Consider the following 21,445-nt stretch of genomic DNA (forward strand, 5'->3'; position numbering starts at 1 on the left):
TGTATTGTTTTTTAAATGTTATAAAAGGATATTTTTTTTTTCATTTTTGTTCCTTCTTTTCTTTGACAAACATTTAAAGATGAAGTGAAATGATAATACAAAGTATTAAGTGAAATGAATTATTGTGATTTTAGTATTTTGGCTTTACCTAAGAAAGAAGTAAAATAAAATTTAAATGTATAAAAGGAAAAAAAAAAAAAAAGTGAAGGCGAGATTGCGGAAGAAGATTGATGAGAATACCATTGAAAGTGCAAAATTGAGAAACGGGCAGGCCAGGGGTGGAATTGAAAGTTGAAACTGAAATGTCGTGACGTCCAAAGCAATTCTTTTTTGTTTTTCTTTCTCCTTTAGAAAAGAAAATCGAGGCTCCCCTCCTGAGTCATGACGCTATGACCACGAAGTTGTGACTGATTTTCAAAGTTTCAGTTTGTGAAAGATTGTTGGTTTGCACACGTGGCCGCGTCGTCTTGTAACTGAGTCGATATGGCATTAAATTGTCCGGCCCCGACCCCATTCCATAAACCCCTTTCTGAGCTGACTCACTAGCTAAACACCATCTCACTTTTCCAATACTCTTTTCATCTTTTACTTCACTTTTTATTTTCTTTAAATATTTTTAAATGGTTTTTTCTTCCACCAACAATAAATTTAATCAATATCAAAATTAATCGAAAATTATTATAACGCTATTTTATTTTGAGTTGTTTACTTGAAATTCTCTATAATCAATATTAGCAACTAATTGATTATTGCTTACTGAAATTTTGCAATCAAAATTCAACCAAAATAATAAAATGATTGAAATAGCTCCTGTGTCCTAATTTTAACTAACTAAAATAAATGAGCAATATAATATAATAAATAATAATTGATTAGATTATTGAGGTAAACAAATGGTATCATTGGACTTATTTATAGAAAGCTCAGGGTGTAAGAGAGGGTAAATTTGTTGGGCCGCGTTTCAATCCATGTGAAAAGCCCACACATTAGGCCATAAGGGAATTAGATATAGTTTTGTTGAGGGTAATTATAATAGGTAGCAATTTTTAGAATAATTATTAAGTATGTAGCAATATTTTAAAAAAATTGCAAATATAGCAAAATCTATCGGTGATACACTTCTATCGTTGATAGACTCTTATGGTTTATCAGTGATAGACCAACATTTGCTACATGGTTTATCGATGATAGACTCCTATCATTGATATATTTTGACAGATTTTGCTATATTTGCAATTTTTTTTAAATGTTGCTAGATAATTAATTATTTTGAATATAATTGCTAAATTTGCAACTATCCCTTTTGTTAAGTATTCCCAACCTCCTTGTCGGTGTGGCGCCGTGATAAGCTAGAGATCATCCGAAACAGCAAGAGAGGGAGAGAGAGAGAGTTAGCAACAAGAAATTATGAAATAAAAGCTCTTCCGTTTAGGATCTTATTGTTTTTTAGAAGTGAGAATATATTTATTGGAATATAATGATAAAAAATTTATATTTTTAGAATTGAGTTCTGTATTGTAGGTAAAGTTTGACTAATGTACTAAAAAAAAAAAGAAAAAGAGAGATTGAATTGATCCAGAATCCAGTTCCTCCCTTTTGTTTGCTAAAAGTGCCAAACAGATAGAATTCCTGTATGCAACTTTTGTTGTATTTAAAGTCTAAACTAGCGGTGGTTTAGACTTAATTTGATCTCCATGTAACCTAAATTACCTAATTAATTTGATCACTAAATAATCTATTAAAGGTGTTTTGTATCATAAGTTTTTAAAAGGTGTAGTGCAGCAACGAAGCAGCAGTTCCAATATTGGATGGTTCTTCTTCCTTCCTACTTACAATAAAAAGGCAATTGAATTATCAGTGTGTAAAGCAGTGAGGAAAAATATTTAAAACTTAGATTAATGTGGGTGGGATTAATTAATTGGTTGCATTTTCAATAATAATTTAAGCAAAGTTTTTAGATGAAGGAGAAATAGGATTACCTCATACACCAACATTATTGCCAAAAAAACAAATTCAAATTGCTAATTTTCTAGCAATCAATCTTGTGGGCCTTAAGAATTAGGTACCATGAATTTATTTTGGATTCATCACTTTCACGTACCACTCGTTCCAATCATATTTAAAGGATGATTGACAATATTCCAAATTAAATATCAAAATTTATGTAACTTTTATTTAGAAACCTATGAAGAGTGAGAGAGGAATACATCGTCCTTAGTTATAATTTGCGTTTATTCAGCATGTTTTTAGTCGATGATCGGTAAAACGTAGCATCTCGTGATATTAGAAAATTGGTAATCTAAGATTGTGATCAAAGTTCCAAACTAGGACACAAGCTTAAATAAACCATTGCAAAGAAGTAGTGATTCAACAAAAGAATCGAGTACAAATTATTATAGACTAAACATGTGGACGTGAATAATAGAGGAAATTATACATCGTCCTTAGTTATAATTTGCGTTTATTCAGCATGTTTTTAGTCAATGATCGGTAAAACGTAGCATCTCGTGATATTAGAAAATTGGTAATCTAAGATTGTGATCAAAGTTCCAAACTAGGACACAAGCTTAAATAAACCATTGCAAAGAAGTAGTGATTCAACAAAAGAATCGAGTACAAATTATTATAGACTAAACATGTGGACGTGAATAACAGAGGAAATTATACTGTTATGATTTGAACCTTATTTATCACATGATGTTAAATAAGTTAAAGAGAAGCTAAGAAGAGGGAAGGGATAAGCATGGAGAAGCTGAGTTGTTCCAAATCTAAGCCAAAAGTGAGTGAAGGTTTGGGTCCCTGTGTCATATTGTTGGGTGTCACTGTTTTACTTCTCTGTCTCTTATCTTAATATACAACTGTACTCCTGCTGCTTCTGTCTTTTTAACAACATTAGTCGATAAAACTGTCACAATATAACTACTGCTATATTGAGGAAGCGGAAGAATTTGTAAATAGTATGGTGATTTTAGAAACAAAGTAATAATTAATGGTAGGGAAGGGATGGCACATTGGTAAAAAATTTGAGAAATAAAAATAATAGTAAGAGGAATGGTAGGGTCAAAAAAGACCATTATCCCTTATCTGAGATTCTGATGTTGTGGTGGGTGTGTGGCTGTGAGCCAAAAAGACCCTCCAAAGGTGCCATCATTCATTCAACCCACAGCATCTTCGCAAACACCAAGATGAGAAATGTCTTTGCAACAAACAATTTACCTTCTTTTTTTCTTTAAAAGAGATAAGATAACGATACAATAATTTCTACAAAGAGAAATGGACAAAATTAATTAAGCAGTGAAAATAAAATGATGAAACAGTAAGTTTTGTGAGGAAAAAAAAGCAGAGGAACAAAAGGAGGTTTAAATTTGAGTTCATAGGAGAAGAGTGAATAGAGTTGAGTAGTACCTACACTGCACAGCGGGCACACACACTGCCTAATTACTTCACAATATATTTCCCCCAACAAAAGAAAATTTTGGTTTTAGAATAATTTAAGTTATTGGCTGTAGTAAGGGAAAGAATGAGATGAGAAAGGATAAGGGGGTAATAGCTGCTACGGGCGGTTGCGCTTGTAGCCAGGCTTGGCCGCGGAGTCTCCATGTTCGATGGAGTTGGTGAAGGAAGTGGAGAGATCAGCATATAAATCAACAACTCTTCTGATGTTGTTGTTCAGCTCTCGAATCAGACCCACGTTTCTGCTCACTTTACCCGCCATTCTCGACTCCTGATTTTGGTTTATTTCATTGATCAACATTCTGTTTTGCTCTAAAATGTTCTGTACTTGAACGAAATTCGTTTGAAATCTCTGTACCATTTTCCCATCAATTTCTCCTCTTGACAATGTCTCCCCGTCCATATTATTTCTTCACTCAATCACTTCCCCAATAATAATCCTTTTTTAAATAAATAAAAAAAAGATGAGTTTTTTAGTTACAATTTGCATAATTTAATTCAACACATGCATGTTTCTTTTTTTTTTTAAAAAAAAATAATAATAATGAACGACCATAATCATATCTTCTTTATCTGTACAATCTTTCACTAACATGACCCCCAAACAGAGGGGGAAAAAACTAAAAAAAAGAAAACGGGTTTCTGCACATGAGACAAGAACTGTAGCAGAAATCATCACCTCCATTTCCATGGATGATGAGAGGAGAGAAATTATTATTAATGTAAACAAACAATTTTTTTTTTTTTATTATTACTCGATAATGAGAAGTAGAGAGAAAAAGCAGATCCCATTCTCATTTCCATAAAAAGGAACTTTTTTTTTTCTTAATGTACTGAGAGAATACCCTTCTAGAGCTCAGAATCTCTTCAAACAGTACTAAAGAACCCAGTCAATGATGCAGAGAAGCCAAGGCAACAACACCCACACCATTATCATCTAATATTCTATATTTCTAATTAAAAATATTTGAAATTCGTAAACATATAAACAAACTACTATGTTTATTTAAAAAGAATAAAAAGAGGGAGAATCCCCCATTTAATTTAAGCAAAATATGAATGGGTACTGTATTAATTCAAATTCAGACAAAGCAGAAGAAATAATCAAAGAACAATCTCAAATTCTTTTCAGAATATTAAGGGACTAAAAGGGGAAGATAATTTAATGACTGCAGGCGCTACCTGGGGACACCAAAATTAATCAATTGTTTTCTTTTTCTTTTCTAAAACTATCTAAAATAGAAGATCTTAGTGTATGTACAACTAAGTAAAATTACAAACAAAAACACGGACACTCGCAGTTTTTTTTTTTTTTTTTTTAATTTTCTAAGGAAAGGGGAAGAAAAAAAATGGTGTTTGTTTAGTTTGATTATTATGTAATAATTGCAAAATTTGAAAGGTGTGAAAATAAAAGAAAATTATGCGTTAAAAAAGAAAAGATGTACCTTGAAAATCTGGAACATTATATTGTAGGGAGAGAAGGAGGAAGAGGAGTCTGATTCACGAGGAGCAGTGGAAAAAGATCGCCGATTAAATCGAATCTCCGGAACAGACACCTCTTCTGAGAAATCTAGATAGAGAGTAAGAGAAAGAGATGGACAAATAAATAAACTAATTAAACTAAATAATAATAATAATAATAATAATAAAACAGATAGAGAGAGAGAGAGAGAGAGAGAGAGAGAGAGAGAGAGAGAATATATAGATTTGACAGTCACGCTTGTAGACGGACCCCTAAAATAATAATAAAAATTTAATATTGAAATATCCCCATCTGTTATTTCCTATTTATTATTTCCATTTCTGCCGCATTCATGAAATTAGGAGGGGATTGGTTCTATGTTTATATATATATTAAGATCTAAATCTTGACTTTTCCAAACACTTGTACATCCGCCACGTGGAATATGATTCAAATTCAAAGTTCCTCTCAAATTTATTGCATTTGTTTGTAATATCTGTTTTTGCAAAAGGAAAAAATTAGAAAAGTTGTTTGGCTTTCTTTAATTGTCCCCTCCACTAAACCATGGGAAATCATTTTACTTTTTTCTTTACTCTCAAACATTTAAATGATAAATAAAAAACACTTGCAACGTTTTTTTTCTCTTCCTTCGTTTCCTTATTAATGGAATGTACTAAAACTCCAATTTTGACAATCTCTCAGTTCTCATCATTAATTATATTTGGAAGAAATTTGGTAATACCACGAGGAGAGGTGTAGATTAATAAACTTCCTTCAAAATGACAACTAATTTGACTTTTTTTTTCCTTTGAGGAAATTCACAATTGAAATGAATGCGCTACATCATGTCCAATTCTTTAACAATAGAAAGGAATGTCTAAGATTATTGATTCCTACTTAAACGTAATGGAGATATCAATGTACAATAGATCCCATTATTCTCCTATTAGATACATTTATTATGTTTAGATTTTTGACATCCAACAAAAATATAGAAATAAAATAGATTATAAAAAGTAACCTGATTTTTTATTTAGGATTTAGAAAGTTGGGAAATGATTTGGAATTGATAATTATAGGCGAGGAGGATATTTGGGAAAAAGAGGAAATGGGAGTATGAGTTTGGGATTGGGGGATTTTCGGTGGCATAAGCATTGAGGATACGATATAAACAAAAAAAAGAAAGGGCTTTAACTTTCAGTTTCCGGTGTGGGTAAAGCTCTTGAAATATACATATATTTGAGATATTATCATTACTATTCCATTAGTTACAAGGGTTTTCTACCTAAAAGCCTCACCAATAAACCTAAATTCTATAATAACAATAATAAAAAATATGGTCCACAAACCCAACTGAAGCTTGCAACAAAATAAATGACGACCTTGAAGGCTCGCAACTCGCAAACAAACAGAGCACATATGGAGGATGATGAATAAGGAGGAACATAATAGGTCTAAGTAAATTGAAAGGATGTCTAGAAATCTACAACCCAATATGATATTAAAGCTTGACCCATAAACACAACAAGGGCATTCTTTCGAAATTAGTTGGGATATTAAACTTGGCCCAATTTGATGTTACTTGTTTTAGGTAAAACCCCAACCGACCCGGTTCAGGCAGTTTTGGTGATTAATTTTGTGTAATTGTATTTAATATTTTAAATTTGTAAAATGGCACACCGCAGCAGCACGTCCCTGTCCCCCCCCCCAAATCTGTGATTCTCATCGTTTGACATTGAAATTTAAAATGCTTTCCTCTGCTCTCCGGACTTGGTCGACGCTACCATTCAGTTCCAGGAATCTCCGTCGCCTCCGCCTAAATCCCTGTCATTCTTCCCGACCATTTTCCGTCAACATGTCCGCTCACACTCAACCGATCGAGCACATCGTCCTCTTCAAGGTCAAAGATGGCCTCGATTCCTCCAAGGTAAACGACATGCTCAATGGCCTCAATGGCCTCAACTCCCTCGACCAAGTCCTCCATCTCACCGCCGGCCCCATTCTCCGCAACCGCTCCTCCTCCACCTTCACTCACCTCCTCCACAGCCGCTATCCTTCCAAGGAGGATCTCTCCATCTACTCCGCCCACCCTGCTCACATGAACGTCGTCAAGCAATTTGTTCTTCCCATCTGCGACGACATCATGGCCGTCGATTGGGTCGCCGATGCTTTGCAAGGCCCTCTCGTCCCATCTCCTGGCTCCGCCCTTAGAGTTACCTTCCTCAAACTCAAGGAGAATCTGGGCGACGAAGTCAAGGGCCAGATCTTGGAGGTCATCGCAGGGATGAGGGAGAAATTGGGGCCCAATGTCCAGCTGACGGTGGGCGACAACTTTTCCCCGGCCAGAGCCAAGGGTTTCTCAATCGCTTCGATTGCCATTTTCCCAGGGCCAAATGAGTTGGAGGCGGCGGCTTCAGACAAAGAAATGGTGGAATTGCAGAAAGAGAAGGTCAGGGAACATTTGGAGAGTGTAATTGTGGTGGACTACGTGGTTCCGCCGCCGAAAACGGCAAGTCTCTAAACCCATCTACGATCATCGCTACAAAGTTCCTGGTGAACAATGTCTGTGGCCAAGTGTTGAAATAGAATAAAAGCGTCCTCCATTGATGTATGAATGGCAGACGCACTTTTGAAATTTTAGCATTTTAATGTTTTTGGGTTTCTTCTCTGTCTGTTGCATTTAAACTTGAAAATTTCAGTAAAATCTAATGTTCCATCATTCGAAAAAGAAGAAGAGTAACGGATAAATACAAGCAATTATCAAAGTAAGCTAATTTCTAGCGGATTGAACTGCTTGCACAGTAGCGATTAGTTGAGCCATGACGTTGCCATATTGAACTGCTGTGTGTTGAGGAGTATAGAAATCCGATAGTCCATATTCTGCAAAGTTTGATTCTATGTGCATGAAACGACCTGGTAATGAACTTTTTGACATGGCTTCTTGCCATACATCGAAGAACTCATCCATTATCTGTCTTGATTTCTCCATTGAAGAAATTGGGAGATACTCGATCTGCAATATCCAGGTTTTAGTATACCATTCAATATCTATCACGGGAATGGTAAACGCTCTCTCAACATTTATTCAAAATGTTTAATTGGAACACCAACAAAGAGCAATTTTCATATTTACACCCAAAAGACATATAACATTGCCACATTTGACATACAGATTTTAGTTTCTAGTTAAATCCCACATACTTTCTATAGGGTATTCATCGCAACAAATTAAACACAACTACAAAACCGAATCAAGATTTGCTAGAGAAGTGCAAGCTATTCATCATAGAGGGGTTTCTGTGAGTTACTTAAGCACCTTGGAGAATACTTCAAAAATCGGCTACAGTGTGGGAGAGCCAAACCACTTAACTACCGTATTAACCGTCTCTATCTAACCAACATGGAACAAAGACATGCATCCCCTACTACCTTAGTTTCTACGATTTCATGATAGTCGAAAACATATACTAGTTGGACTTGACAATAAAATATAGAACATGGTACTGCATTTTTTCAAGAATAGTTTGGAGGGGAAAAAGGAGAGTGAAGGACAGACATTCGAAATCATCATCCGATTAAGCAAAGACTACTACACAGTCTCATCAAGCATTCAAGCATTCAAGCATTCAAGCATTCAAGTGAACTGGAATACACTTTCCAAACTAAGCAACTCTTTCAGAGGAATTTACTCAAAACACTTTGATTCATGTCGAACAATGACAGTATCAAATACAAACAGATGTGAAGATCGCAGATTCACAATAATGACTTCCATAACTAATGTTACACGGGCTTTTGCAAAGATATCCTAATCGGTTCTCATTACTTCTCAACAGAAGATCCCTGGCCTCAAAGCTCACTGATAAGTTATTCACAGAATTGTACTTCTATGTGATGACCGACTTTTTTCTTCTACTTACCAAGTTAATCACCGTCTTATCAATACTTCAACAATCCCGCTAGTAGGTGTGAAATATTGTAGAAGTTCAAACACTGAAAATCAATATTAATGTGGAGAATAAATGACATTCAAAAATTGAAACAAAAGATTTCATGCTTTAATACTGAGTTGAATAACATTCAAAATTTAATTATATCCATACTTGAACACAGACGCCAAACATTGTGTTGAAACAGGCCAGGGGAAAAGAAACTGCTCGCTCAGATAAAGAAAAAGACATAAAAAAGCACAAATAAAACAAACAACCAGAAGAACATGCAATCACACAAAAGCATAGTTCCCATGAAATGATGAAATGAGCCTTACCTCCATAACTATTCCTCTCAAATTCTCGGAATTGTTGGGAACAACTTTTCCCACTCTCAGTTGGAAATCCCCTAACTGATACTGAAACCCCTAAAAAACCAATAATGTGAACTGTCTGTAATCAAAGATTTATCCACCTCACAGACTACAAACAAAAATGGAAAGCGAGTAGAGACTAGAAAGCCACAAAAATCAACTTTAAACTTGAATTCTAGGACATGGGAAAAATGCAGTACATCAGAGATAGAGAAGCTGAGTGGCCAACCTCGAAATTGAGAGCAACGCGCAATTTGTACGACTGCAGCTTCTCCATTATAGCCTGAATCGTAAAATCAGCTTCCAAGACGATCCGTTGGCCACGAATTATAAGGTAATACTTGTTTGGCTGCTCCGGCAGCGAAATTCCGAGAAAGTCGCGGGGGAATTCGGCCGCCGGCGAGTTCTGGTCTGTTGACAGATTTAAGATTCATTTAGGTAATCAAATCCTGAAGAAGGTCTGAAGACAAAGAGCGCGATTACCTCGCAAGATGGGTTTGTAGAAAGTGAGAGTAGCTTTCCACTTGCCCCCTTTAACGCCATGGATACTCTCAACACATTGCGAAACCTCGTTGAGTATCTGACTGTTAACAGTGCTGCCGGCATTGGGTTGCCAATGCAAAACCCTGGGCAAAGGAAAACGGTGAAACTAAATCAAGAATCAAAGGGAAGGGACGAGGAGTATTTTGATCGGGGTCTCTGGAGGGTTTTACCATTTTAGCGGCATAGTTCCGGGCGTAGAAAACAGCAGCGAGATCACGACGGAGGTAAGTCGGGATGGGAGCAGTTTAGGAACAATTTGCAACTTTGGGGAAAAGCCCAATGGAAAGTTGTATAAAGACACTTGCCAGCCCAATTTGAGTACTTATCATGGCCTTTGGGGGTCCACACAATTCATATATATATGGGTCCTCTGTCTGATAGTACATCCTTTCTGATTTCTTAAGGCCTACCACTTTGACCGTATTCTTTTACACTATTTCTTACTGTGATTAATGTTACAAATTAAGTTGGAAGTCATTTTCTTTCTTATTAAGCACCTTCAGATTTGAGGTCTTCGTTCTCAAACATGATAATCCAGTCAACGGTGCTCCTAAAGGTAGCATTTTTTTTCTCACACGTTTTCACAAATAAGAGAAATAGAAGACAATCCTCTCTTTCTCTCTAGTTCTGCTACTACCTCAAGCTACCAATTTGGCTTTATTTTAGGATGAGACTACATGGAAACTGAAATGGGTCACAAGAAAAATGAATCGAAACAGTTGTGTTAGCAGAACCTTTCTTCAGTTCCTTTTGATCTTGATTCTTAATCGATACCTTCCGCCAACATGGTGCTCAAAATCGACTTAGTTTGGAAAAGGTGTGTTTGCTTAAGCATTTAATAAGTGGTGTAAATGAAAATAGGTCGAAAAGAAAAGAAGTTAATAATAAGAGAGGTATGTACAACAAAAACACCGCTCTGGGCTTTTACAGCCGTGATGTGTGAACTGTAAAGAAAGGGGTGAGACTCTGAGGCAGCAGGAAACCACGAAGCAACGCGGTCCATTAGGGGCCCTTTCCCATTATTTATTATTATTATTTCAAGACGAGATATAGAAGTTTGAAAGAAGCAGCCCATAAGACAGATGGGCAGAGGATGCTTACCTTAGCATTTTAATCAGAACTCTCTGACTCACCATTCATCATCCAACTATTTATGCATTAAAGACACTCTCTTTGGATCCTTTTTATGGAACCAACCAACCACTGTTGTGTTCAACCCTCAACAACTCATCATCCCATTTCATTTCATTTCATTTCATTTCGTACATACTTGGTTGGACACACAACCCATCAAAGAAAATCATACATACAAACAAAACTAAACTGAACTAAAATAAACTTTTATTTGTAATGCAATTTGGTAACAGCCGGGTCATGGATACAAAACCAGATGTCTTTCATTTGTTTCTCAAAATGCTAGATGCCCAAAGGCAACCCACAGGATTTCAGTTTTCATTACGCTTATTGGAACTGAAGATGAAGGAGTCTGTGTTAGGAATAGACATTGAAAGCCGAGTTGCCGAAACTGAGCCAGTATTAGATGACTTATCATCCAAATCATCCCAAGACTCTCTATGTTTAGGAGACCATTCATCAAAAAAATGATGCACTGTCTTCTGTGGTTCCTGATCTCTGTCCATCTTACTCTGCATCTCATTATATTTTCCAAAGCTCTGCAGCTGTAAGTAAGAAGAGTAATCACCTTGTAAAGCAGAGCAGTTCTTGTATCTGGAGGATGAGGAAGAGCAACTCATTGTCAGAGGAGTTAGCTGCCACGAATCATCCATAGACGAACCAGTGAAACCTCTTACGTTTCCAGAATGTTGTTCCCTTACAAAGAAATCTTCTTCCTTCTCCCCATAAACATACCTGTTTCTTCTTCAGGGTTTCAACAAAATCCTCTGTTTAGCCTCAAAAGTCAAAATCTCAGAAACGGAAAGAAAGAAGCATTTTTGTATAAAATTACCTGTAATCCGGAAGTAAGGATGGATAAGAAGAAGCAGCAGAGGGACTTTGATAGTGAAAAGGGTGGGGATGGGGATGAGTTTCAGAGTTGTGGGTGATGGATGAGATGGCTGGGGTGGATGGATTAGAAGAGTTTAGAGGAGTTGTTTTCGAAACTTGTTCCACAGGCTTTCTTGAACGGTTTTTACCTCTGTGCATATGTCTCTCACAGTATTTAGAATCTGGGTATGCCTCTTTGGAGCATCTCCATTTCTTACCGTCTGTTCTTCTGCACCTTCCAGGCTCAGGATCAATTTTCCTCCCAGAACCCATCTGCAAGTAGTTCCATCCAACTGCTGAAACTGACACAACAGAGAACATCTATAATGTAATATTATGTAATGGATAGGACGGAAGAAATGAGAAGTAGTTAGTTAATTACCTTGTGGATATTGGTGAGGAAAGAGCCTGGAAATGAAAGGAGTGTCCAAAGAGGTTGCCTTAATGCTGTAAAGCAGTTCGGGAGGGATAGGGACGCCGGAGACCATGTACTTGAAGATCAGAGCTTGGTGCTCAAGCTCTTGCCACTGAGCTGCTGTGAACGGAAACCTGTTTCTTGCGCTCATTGTTTTTTCCAGTCGAGAGGGGAGAAATGGATGTTGAAAATGGTTTTTAGTTTTATTAGAGGGAGAGTTCAGAGTAGAATAGGTATATTTAATTGAGGGACCATTGAGCTGCAGAATCTTCTTCTGTGCATGTTTAAAACTAAACTAATGGTTCTGATTATAATGCTTTCTCTCTCTCTCTCTTTCTTTCATATTATGACTGCAACTCTCTGCATCTTCTGCTTCTGCCTGCCACCCCCTTGTCTCTGACATCTCTACGGAAATCCATAAAAAATAAAGGCAACTAAAATATATTTATTATTATTTAATAAAGGGGAAAGCAAAACAAAAGGAAATTTATCAGACACACTTAAAAAGAGTTGGAGTCTGAAGCTAAATGCCTGCACCTGATTTTTCTTTTTTGTACGGTTTAAGCTTTTACTGCAACTACCAACTCTTTACTTTTTCTGTTCATTTACCCCAGAGCTTCAGACTATATCCCAGTGCCCCCCACTTACCATTTTCTTTTTACCTTTTTTCTTTTTTCCTATTTTTGATACTTCATAACATCATTCATACATATGACTCACTGACTCCTCTCCCATTCCGATCAGATCAAGCCCCAACGGTCCCTTTCCTTTACACGTTACTTTTACGTTTTACCTTTGTGTTCCCTCGCTTCGTTCATTTTAATATTAAACAGATTTAGTTGACTTGCAAACTCTGGGGACAGAATAAATAAATTAGTATGAACATTGGAAAAGCAATCGCATTTTACAGTCGATGTGTGTGGTTCAAATCCAACATTTGTTTAATGCAAAAAACTTGGAAGCTTTTAAAACAAACTCATAGCCTAATTTTGTAAGGAAGCCAACGAAGTCACTCTCTCTCTCTCTCTTTCGAATATGTACAAAACAGGGACAGAGCTCGAGGCATTCAGTCAAGCCAAATAGGTATTTACTGCTGTCATTCAGTACAATGAAATCCTCGAAAAAAAAAAAAACAGAGCAGAGCAGAGCAATGGCTGCAATGTGTAATAATAAATATAATGCTTTGCTCTTTCCCTATCAATTTTATTGTTCTATGAAATACAGTCCACTTCCATCTACATTTGTTTAAATGCTAAACTACTATAGAGACCCAATGTCGTAGAAATGTCTGGGAAACAGAGAAACCGAAAAGTAGAAGCAAACATTTCCTGCCTAGAAAATTGGAACTTATGAATTAAAAAAAGAAAAGAAAAATAATCATTTGAAGTAGTATATAAATTATACATCAATGAACTTGCGTTCATCAGATCACGATACGGTGGGGATCATTCCTTCTGGAAGAAGGAGAGAACAAGATCTGTATGTACAGAGAACAACTGTGTGTCCACAAAAAGCTGCTCGAAACAATAGAAAACAAATCACTTGTTAGCATTGAACGAAGAATCATTCCCTTTTCTTGAAAAATATGAATCAATACTTTTAAACTAAAATATAAATCTGGCCCGTTGAAAGAGATGTGTTTCTCAAATCGAGCCATTAAGCCAAAAAACTGAATCTATGCAGGTGACTACCTTCAAAAATGGCCGATCACGGCTTGGGAACGACTCAATGAAACTCTCCTTCAAGAGTAATGATACCTAACAGAACAAGACAATAAGCCATTATTAGCGTACTACAAGTTTGTACAACAAACCAAGTAACCCCCCAATTGGTTCATGAACCTAGTTCTGTAGGCTCACTTGTCTCCCATTTAAATTGAGATGGCAATAATACAGTTCTAAATCGATAGACATCCATACATGCTATATTTTCCCTCATGGCTCGAAGTGATTTCATCCCTCCCTCCCCTCAAGTCCTTATAAGTTCATCTACTATGCCGACTACTCAAGTTTAGAGCACTGCCCAAAGTGCTCAACTTTAATCCCCAGATAAGTTGCACCAAGCATTCTAACAAAAGAAGTCAAGAGGAAAAATACAGCTTTGCTACAAATTTTTTTTAGCACCAAGTCTTGTCAACTGAATAAAAATACAATGAAGATATGTTATTACAATGAAGATATGTTATATTGTTTGCATATTAAAATTGATGCAATCTTGTCTGCTAAAAAAGTATTTTATACATTGGACACGATTACAATCAAAGCCACAGACCACCTTTTTCACTAATCTCGAATCCAGACTCGCTCTAAGACAATGTTTAGCACCAAGTTTATTAGGATGTCGAAAGAAAGTAATATGTAAAGCTCACAACACAAGAAGGCGTCAGATCACAAACTGCCTAAACTTAACGAGAACTGGAAACCCACCTTATCATCATTAGATTGTACATTAGTAATTGTATGTGAACGGAGGTTAGAGCAGAGAGAGTCCAAGTATAATCTTAGCACTTTTAGAAAACCCTTGGCAGCTTCAACCTATAAACAATAAACACATTAAAAAAAATATTACAACATATATGATTGGGAAAACCACGTATTCCAAAAAGAGCAAAAGAAAAGAAAAAACCTGCACATCAGTGCATTCATGCACTGGCCTCTTTCTCCCTAAAAAGCTCTCTCCAACTAGCTCTGCGTGATACGGTCTTAATGATGAGAATAACTCCTTTTGTTTTGGCAACTGAGGTATTGTTGGGGCTTTGACCTGCCATGTTAAGATAGTGGTGTAATCAATTTCTTAAATTGCAGCAAGTTAATAACTGACAAGATTTTATGAAGATCGAGATTCTGGTAAAAAGTAGAGACCTGGTTCTTATTCATATCAACCAAAACGGCATTGGTTAACTTCGACTGTACTTCACTGGTTTTATTTTTCACGCCAACCTACTTAAAACTTCCCGTAAGTAATCAATTAACAAAAAATTACCAGACATAGCTGTAACAAACAACAAGAAATATAGCACTTACTATGTAAGGAACAGGAGCATCCAAAAAGTCCAGCATGTCATTTGGTAACACCTGAGTTATGTCCATGAATGACGACAGTTGAGATGTTCAGAAGCAAATAAACACAGATCCCCAAACAAGAGATATATCACACGACAAGAAATATCAGAGATCAGAAATCATACCGGCATCAGCAAGCTTTGCCACTGGTAGGGTCGAATCATAGGAATAATGGATAAAACCGAAGCTGATAGGATACCCTGCATGTTGCATGTGAATTATTCTTACAACCATACTAAAGAAGTCACAAACAGACCTCCAATAAACACCCAAATTGAACGCCACAATCCAACCCTTAGACTTCATTCAAACATGATGCAAGGAAAATCATGTACCAGATTGGAACAAACAACCACAATCTGCTTCTCCAGCAGTGCTCCAGCTAAAATTGATAAAATCTGTGGGCAGAAAAATCACATGACCCAAGTTGTCAGCTATATTAGTAATAATCAACCCCTGGTGTAAGTCTAAGCTGGGCATATTCTTACATGCTCGAGGCGCAAAGAACCACAAATGCTTGCAACAGTCCATATTGACAAGGCATTTGCTTCCTCCTCTACCATGAGAGCACCGTGTGCCTGAGAAATCAACAGGAGATCATGCTAAATCAAGGAACCAAATGGATGTCTATGGAGAGATTTTGATGAAGGCCACAAATCTAATCATGCCACAAACAAGGGCATCATCAAACCTAAAAAATAACTACCTCTGCTAATTCAAGACTTGTACTGCATGATCTTGGATCAATGGTCGAGCCAGCAACATGTAGAACTGTTTTGCCTGATCTATAATACTCCATCGGATGCAGGTGCTCCAAAGGATGAAACTTAACAGAACAGCCCCTTGCAGGGTAATGCAACTGGTAATACTCGCATATGATTTGTAATGAACCATTCTTATTTTCCTGCAGGTTCAAATAAATTGATTTCTTAAAGAAAATGGCAAGAGAGCAACCTTCAAAAGCAAAATTGTTATATTTATAGAACCTTGGCCCATTCAAGAATGTCAAGTAGGTCCGTGGAATCATCCTGGCCAGAGAAAGATGCCTCCTCTGTCTCTGTGTCATCAGCGTCACTTCTGAAATTTCTATCTTCACTCGGAGACCCCTGAAAACTACATGATATAAATTGAATGTTAAGAAAACCAGCATAAAAATGAGTCAAATTCACTGCTGCAGAGTCACTCTGATTAAGCTTAATGTAAAACATTTGCCAAGTTGTTAATATTAAATAGAACATTTTGAAGTGTTCATGTAAGTGCAACAATCATTTTTCCATAACCAACAGTTATTGATTATTCCATAAGCATATACCTTGAGGATGATTCAGAGCTTTCATATTGATAATAACGGAGGAGAGGTAGAACAGCATTCGGTAAACGCCTGTCAATTGCCTGCTTGTTGCTTGTAAAATCATCAACATCGATATCATGATTTTCCTTATGTACAGTAACAGATTCTATTTTGGCTGTAACTACCTCAGGTTCTGCATCAAGTTTGGCAACTATATCATTACTAACACCCGTTCTCAGACATTGAATATTTTCATCAAGCACTTGATGCTCAACTGCACCCATTCTTTGAGAATATTCCTCTTTTCCCTCATGCCTGTCTTCAGCTGCACTCTGGTCTAAAGTCATGGAACCCATGTCTTCCACCAAATCTTCATCAATGCTCAAATTCTCTCTGGATTCCAAATTCAAAACACCAATACCTTTTGTTAATCTTTGCAGCCTTTCTTCGGTGAAGATGCTACAGAAAAATTAATAAAAATAAACAAAAAAAGGTTAGAACATTGATTTTAAAAAACAATGACAAATAAAAAGCAAGAAATAAAATTAAGTTCATAATTAAGAGGGGAAAAAGAAAAACCATACGTGGATAAGGAGAGGCAGAATAATATAATCAAGCAATTCCAAGATTTTTACATTAAAGAATTTTTATTCCAGATGTTACGTTTCATTCCATTCACACATTTACAGAGATAATCTAAATTCACCCTACAAAACATATATGAATGTGAGGACTTATACAAAAAGAAGATCTTTCGTGCAACGACACCAGACTTGATCTCTCCAGCTTGGAACGGCAACAGATCTAGTAACTTTAACATTAGATCAATTCCACATCCACTGAAACATGGCCACGATAGCTGTTCTCTTAAAGACCTTGAGAATGAATGGATTAAGTCATTTTACTATTCAGTATCCACACAGAAAAGGTGGAAAATTTTCCCAGGCTATGAAAACGTCAATCTCTCGAATCACTGCTCCCCATAAAGCATTCCAAAGGGAAATATAGTTTCCTCTTTGTGACCATTACAACCATAATTTTCAATTGTCTTAGATCCCAAAAGTAACCATTCTAAGTCTTACCAAAATTTTCTATTGTCCTAGATCCCAAAGTAACAATTTTAAGTCCTTTTTTGGGGGAAGATTCTCATTTCACATCTTAATATGGGGGAATGGAATTGGAATGCTTACAGTTTATACATACATACCTATTCAACACACCAAAATGTAATTCGAAGAATGGCAGCCGAGAAAGGATGCAGTAGCATCTGCGTGTGGTTAGTACGTAACGGCTCAAGGATGAGTAGGAAGATGGTTTTTCAGAAACGGAAAGCAACCCAGAAGGTTTCTGCACTAATTCTTCAACTAAAACACAGCATCCATACAATGTTGAATCATCAGCAACCTGCAAAGCATAGTTTGAAAATGAATTTTTTAGTTGCCTTACTGCTTTCATGTTACACTTTTGTTTTGTGGCCTGTACTTTAGGGGTCCTATTTCACATTCACTCTGTGCATGTATGTGAACTTTTCCCAGTCCAATGGAGGAGTAATCATGATGAAAAATATTTAAGGAAGGATTTAGGAAATACATAATTGTAACCCCCACCCACAAGGTAGAATTAACAATTGAAATATCCTAGTACCTGTAAGCGGAATACAAATGAGAGATCACTTTGCTTGAAGTGTTCCTGCAAATGCAACATATCGATTGAGAAAAGTTACAAAGACATGTAGCTACAGAAAGGTGTTAAGTGAGAAACGAAAATTTCTCTAGATCATGTTCAAACGCATCTATACCGATGATACACCGAGGATAGCAACAAGGTAGCATTCTTAAGTTATCCTAGAAATTTACACAGCTAATTGTCAAAATAACTAAAGACAGAAAAAAATTGCTGCTTGCAAGTAGTTAGCACAAACCTAGTTACAAATACACGTAATAGTAAGTACAGGTAATCAATGATCTAAGATCCGGTGAATATGCTCAGTTTCTTGAAGTATTAAGGAATATTAACAAAAGAGGTTTCTACTATAAGCAATGTTAAGTATCTATGTTTCATTCACATCCTATCTTCGACTGCAACAATTCATTTTTGTGGCCAACTCATTTAGTTATATGTCTCAAGTTCCAACTCATTTTCCAAAAAGAAAGTACCTGCCCAAGAAGAATCTCATTCAACTCACTCATGGAAGGAGTTTTTTCAACAGCGTGAACCTGCAGTCACATTATCAAATCTTAGGGAAGAAAGAAAGTGATCTGAGACTCCAAAGAACAATTTAGGAAGCAAACAAACAATAAGGCTGCTAAAAAATATTTTTTAAAAAAAACTTCATTGTTATGGTGAAATGTATACAAAAACATTGTATCATGTAGTAATTACACTAAAATATTTTCAACGAGAGTCGATAAGTTGTCATAACAGGTTAGTTTAACTTTCTCCATAATAGAGCAAGAAAAGTTATGGAGTCAATAAACTTAGTTGTTTGAGAAGATGCAAATATGCGATCACTCTGCTCAAGCACCATATCTATTTTCAGTAAAACAAACATTTATGCACCAGATGGTACATAAGTGTGAAACAATGCACCGTGTCTTTTCTTTTTATTGCAAATGTCCTTGATACATATAAAATGCCTAATGGGCAACCAACCTCCACACCTCCTGGAAAGCAGAATGAAAGAAGGTCCTTGTACTTGAGTGGTAACTGTTTCTCGGGAGGGTAAACAAATAGGACCTGACAGGGAACGAAAATCCACTAATCAATTACTGAGGCAGGAAGATTCCGTTGATTTCTAGAACCATATTTGGTTGAGTATAAACCTCACCTGTGGTTCGAGATGAGGTTCCACCCTAGATTGATTCTGACTATTATTAAGAGCAGTTCGGAGTCTCCCAGAACCTTCTGACCTCTTTGCAGCATACTGCCTCTGAAGTGCCTGAATATCACAATTAGGATGAAGGCCAACAACAACCATGCTTTCAAAAATCCTAGTTGGCTCCTTCTGAGATCGATGGTCCTAAAGTTTTGCACAGAAATCATGTTGAAAAACACAAAAAAAGAACTTCCAAGAAATAATCAAAATTGCTAATATGACGTAGCAAGCATCAGGAATCCAAATAGCCCCAAAGTACATTATTGAAAGAGAAACTAAAAATAAATAGCACGGCCATGTAGTAGACTAAAGAACTAATAAATGAGGCATGTGGAGAGAGCTCAGACAGACTTGAAGCAAAATATATATTGGTGGAAAACAAACGAGTAGAATGAAGAGCCTAACCAAGTACTGCAACTGGAAATTGGCCCACTGACGCTTTTGGGTAGTGAGAACTTCAGGATTGTAAGTTCCTGCAGTTTTGACTTGAGGAGGACTAGAAAACCCTTTAAGCACTTTATTAACTTGACGCTGCAATCTCTGTAGTGGACTGCCGCCCTCGTCGTCTTTTGAAGAATATATGACAGAAGGACGAGGAGAGCGAGCATCGGTTGCGGCAGCAGCTGCAGCAGCCACAGCTCTTGCAACATCTTCAGTCGTCTGGAGGAAAAGTGAAGCACCCCAACCAGGGCTCCCCGTCTCTTCGTTCTTATCCATCACTAAAACCCTTCTCCTCTCCTCTCCTCCTACCAAAATCATGCAACTATTTAGCCCAAAAACAAATTCAAACAAATTCAAACAACAAAAAAACGATTCTGAACAACACCGATCAGGTTATTTTACTTCTTCTTTAGCAACGAAATTGAACCCGAAACCGAACTCTTGAAAAAAATTGTCCTAAAAAAGAAACTTATGAATTCGCCGAAACTTCAATTTGAAAAGACCAGAAGTAGTCTTCGATCGTTGTATCAGAGAAATTAGTACGAAAGCAGAACACAAACGAAATGAAAGAAGCCGGAAAGGAAAGAAGAAAACAAACCTTCGATGATTCCCCAATAAATAATTGAAGAGAGAAATAGTTCAGACGGCCATAGGGAAGCTATGCTCCAGTAAGCGGTCGGCGAGAAGGAGGAAAAGATTGAGACGGATGGAGAAAGAAGATGGCGGAGGGAGACGGGAAGGAGAAATTGGGTTACAATAATAATAATAATAATAATATAATATTAGTATTATTAATATTAATTAATTAGCTCAATAAATTTTAGTTTTATTCAATTAGTAAAAATAATAAATAAATAAAAGGAATGGTAATCAACGTTTTCCCTTTCCTCCATAAAGTATTAAGGGAAAGGGAAAAGAAAACGTCTTTTCTTTTAACTTCTTCTTTAGAGATCTAATGAAGGGTCAGTTTTTTCTTGCTCATTGCATCCGTTGGCATCGGCGTCCATCTGTACCTTACCTTCCTTTTCTAAATTAAAAATATATATAAATATTATTTGCAAACCAAGCAAAGTAATAATATTTTTATCTTTTTCATTGCTCTTAATTAAAGATCAGATCCCCTGTGGAAGATTCTTAAGAGTTGTTGGTTGAGGGGGCTTTGTTATTATTCAAGATTTCATACCTTAAGGTTAAATTTGTTTTCTTTTCCTAAATAATTAAATTATTAGATTGGTCATTGGTCTATGGTCTATGGTCAAAGGGATGATAACAAAGTTTTTTTTTTCTTTAATATTGTCATAACAAACCATCCACCCATTTTCCCATTAAATTAAAAACCTAGTTGGTAAATTGATGAGACTAAATTCTAAAATTATTTAATTTTAGGTGTTTGGAGATAACAGAGGAATGAAGGATTACAATGAATGAGATAAAAGGGCTCCACTTTCTTCGGTCGTGGGCCATGGCTCGGCAGATTTAATGACTCGAATCATTGTATGACGAATCTTGGCACATTTAATTTAATAAATATATGTGTCACATTCATATCTACATGTGTATATATATGCATACATGTCTCTTCTTTGTCCCTCTTCA

At 36.4% G+C, this 21,445-nt stretch overlaps 4 protein-coding genes and 1 long non-coding RNA gene across 12 annotated transcripts; 1 reads left to right on the forward strand and 4 right to left on the reverse strand.

The window, feature by feature from the left end:
- Positions 1 to 3,287: 3,287 nt before the first annotated feature.
- On the reverse strand, positions 3,288 to 5,248 carry LOC103498743 (uncharacterized). Of its 2 annotated transcripts, XR_007821039.1 has the most exons (3): positions 5,186 to 5,248; positions 4,899 to 5,023; positions 3,288 to 3,893 (listed from the first exon to the last, which is right to left on the reverse strand). It is a non-coding gene; the product is annotated as an uncharacterized LOC103498743 (long non-coding RNA). The 2 variants fall into 2 exon arrangements; XR_539639.3 differs by lacking the exon at positions 5,186 to 5,248 and having other exon boundaries at positions 4,899 to 5,175.
- Positions 5,249 to 6,131: 883 nt separating this feature from the next.
- On the forward strand, positions 6,132 to 7,643 carry LOC103498768 (stress-response A/B barrel domain-containing protein UP3). The gene has a single exon (XM_008461507.3). It carries the CDS (start codon positions 6,663 to 6,665, stop codon positions 7,434 to 7,436), a length of 774 nt encoding a protein of 257 aa, XP_008459729.1. The 5' UTR covers positions 6,132 to 6,662; the 3' UTR covers positions 7,437 to 7,643.
- On the reverse strand, positions 7,493 to 10,090 carry LOC103498750 (mediator of RNA polymerase II transcription subunit 20a-like). 2 transcript variants are annotated; one of them, XM_008461497.3, is made up of 5 exons: positions 9,932 to 10,090; positions 9,702 to 9,844; positions 9,448 to 9,629; positions 9,183 to 9,263; positions 7,493 to 7,928 (listed from the first exon to the last, which is right to left on the reverse strand). In XM_008461497.3, the coding sequence occupies exons 1-5, from the start codon at positions 9,943 to 9,945 to the stop codon at positions 7,686 to 7,688; spliced, it is 663 nt and encodes a 220-aa protein (XP_008459719.1). In that variant the 5' UTR covers positions 9,946 to 10,090; the 3' UTR covers positions 7,493 to 7,685. The 2 variants fall into 2 exon arrangements, with proteins under 2 accessions (XP_008459719.1, XP_008459711.1); XM_008461489.3 differs by having other exon boundaries at positions 9,183 to 9,272.
- Positions 10,091 to 11,085: 995 nt separating this feature from the next.
- On the reverse strand, positions 11,086 to 13,212 carry LOC103498777 (growth-regulating factor 6-like). 5 transcript variants are annotated; one of them, XM_051084923.1, is made up of 3 exons: positions 12,148 to 13,212; positions 11,728 to 12,061; positions 11,086 to 11,636 (listed from the first exon to the last, which is right to left on the reverse strand). In XM_051084923.1, the coding sequence occupies exons 1-3, from the start codon at positions 12,329 to 12,331 to the stop codon at positions 11,207 to 11,209; spliced, it is 948 nt and encodes a 315-aa protein (XP_050940880.1). In that variant the 5' UTR covers positions 12,332 to 13,212; the 3' UTR covers positions 11,086 to 11,206. The 5 variants fall into 5 exon arrangements, with proteins under 5 accessions (XP_050940880.1, XP_008459738.1, XP_016901874.1 ...); XM_008461516.3 differs by having other exon boundaries at positions 11,086 to 11,639; XM_017046385.2 differs by having other exon boundaries at positions 11,086 to 11,630; positions 11,728 to 12,067.
- A 130-nt stretch (positions 13,213 to 13,342) lies between these two features.
- Positions 13,343 to 20,734, reverse strand: LOC103498787 (uncharacterized). 2 transcript variants are annotated; one of them, XM_008461534.2, is made up of 20 exons: positions 20,448 to 20,734; positions 19,814 to 20,154; positions 19,361 to 19,552; positions 19,186 to 19,269; positions 18,690 to 18,749; positions 18,178 to 18,222; positions 17,741 to 17,937; positions 16,719 to 16,992; positions 16,555 to 16,634; positions 16,229 to 16,355; positions 15,949 to 16,146; positions 15,731 to 15,820; positions 15,578 to 15,640; positions 15,368 to 15,442; positions 15,204 to 15,254; positions 15,042 to 15,119; positions 14,806 to 14,940; positions 14,607 to 14,714; positions 13,872 to 13,937; positions 13,343 to 13,694 (listed from the first exon to the last, which is right to left on the reverse strand). In XM_008461534.2, the coding sequence occupies exons 2-20, from the start codon at positions 20,123 to 20,125 to the stop codon at positions 13,626 to 13,628; spliced, it is 2,304 nt and encodes a 767-aa protein (XP_008459756.1). In that variant the 5' UTR covers positions 20,126 to 20,154; positions 20,448 to 20,734; the 3' UTR covers positions 13,343 to 13,625. The 2 variants fall into 2 exon arrangements, with proteins under 2 accessions (XP_008459756.1, XP_008459748.1); XM_008461526.2 differs by having other exon boundaries at positions 16,555 to 16,992; positions 20,448 to 20,616.
- Between the last annotated feature and the right edge of the window lie 711 nt (positions 20,735 to 21,445).

Source organism: Cucumis melo, chromosome 5, assembly GCF_025177605.1.
Source record: "Cucumis melo cultivar AY chromosome 5, USDA_Cmelo_AY_1.0, whole genome shotgun sequence".
Taxonomy (NCBI): Eukaryota; Viridiplantae; Streptophyta; class Magnoliopsida; order Cucurbitales; family Cucurbitaceae; genus Cucumis; species Cucumis melo.

What these genes read in the sequence shown, in the direction of transcription:
- LOC103498768 (XM_008461507.3), top strand. Translation starts at nt 6,663, where the DNA reads ATGCTTTCCTCTGCTCTCCGGACTTGGTCGACGCTACCATTCAGTTCC.
- LOC103498750 (XM_008461489.3), bottom strand. An exon ending in GCGTTGCTCTCAATTTCGAG is followed by an intron (nt 9,273 to 9,447) that starts GTTGGCCACTCA and finishes TTGGTTTTTTAG; the next exon opens with GGGTTTCAGTATCAGTTAGG. An exon ending in TGAGAGGAATAGTTATGGAG is followed by an intron (nt 7,929 to 9,182) that starts GTAAGGCTCATT and finishes TGGATATTGCAG; the next exon opens with ATCGAGTATCTCCCAATTTC.
- LOC103498777 (XM_017046377.2), bottom strand. Translation starts at nt 12,331, where the DNA reads ATGAGCGCAAGAAACAGGTTTCCGTTCACAGCAGCTCAGTGGCAAGAG. An exon ending in TCCTCACCAATATCCACAAG is followed by an intron (nt 12,068 to 12,147) that starts GTAATTAACTAA and finishes CTGTTGTGTCAG; the next exon opens with TTTCAGCAGTTGGATGGAAC. An exon ending in TCCTTACTTCCGGATTACAG is followed by an intron (nt 11,640 to 11,727) that starts GTAATTTTATAC and finishes GAAACCCTGAAG; the next exon opens with AAGAAACAGGTATGTTTATG.
- LOC103498787 (XM_008461526.2), bottom strand. Translation starts at nt 20,125, where the DNA reads ATGGATAAGAACGAAGAGACGGGGAGCCCTGGTTGGGGTGCTTCACTT. An exon ending in GTTCTTTGCGCCTCGAGCAT is followed by an intron (nt 15,641 to 15,730) that starts GTAAGAATATGC and finishes TTCTGCCCACAG; the next exon opens with ATTTTATCAATTTTAGCTGG. An exon ending in TTGATATGAATAAGAACCAG is followed by an intron (nt 14,941 to 15,041) that starts GTCTCTACTTTT and finishes TTAACATGGCAG; the next exon opens with GTCAAAGCCCCAACAATACC.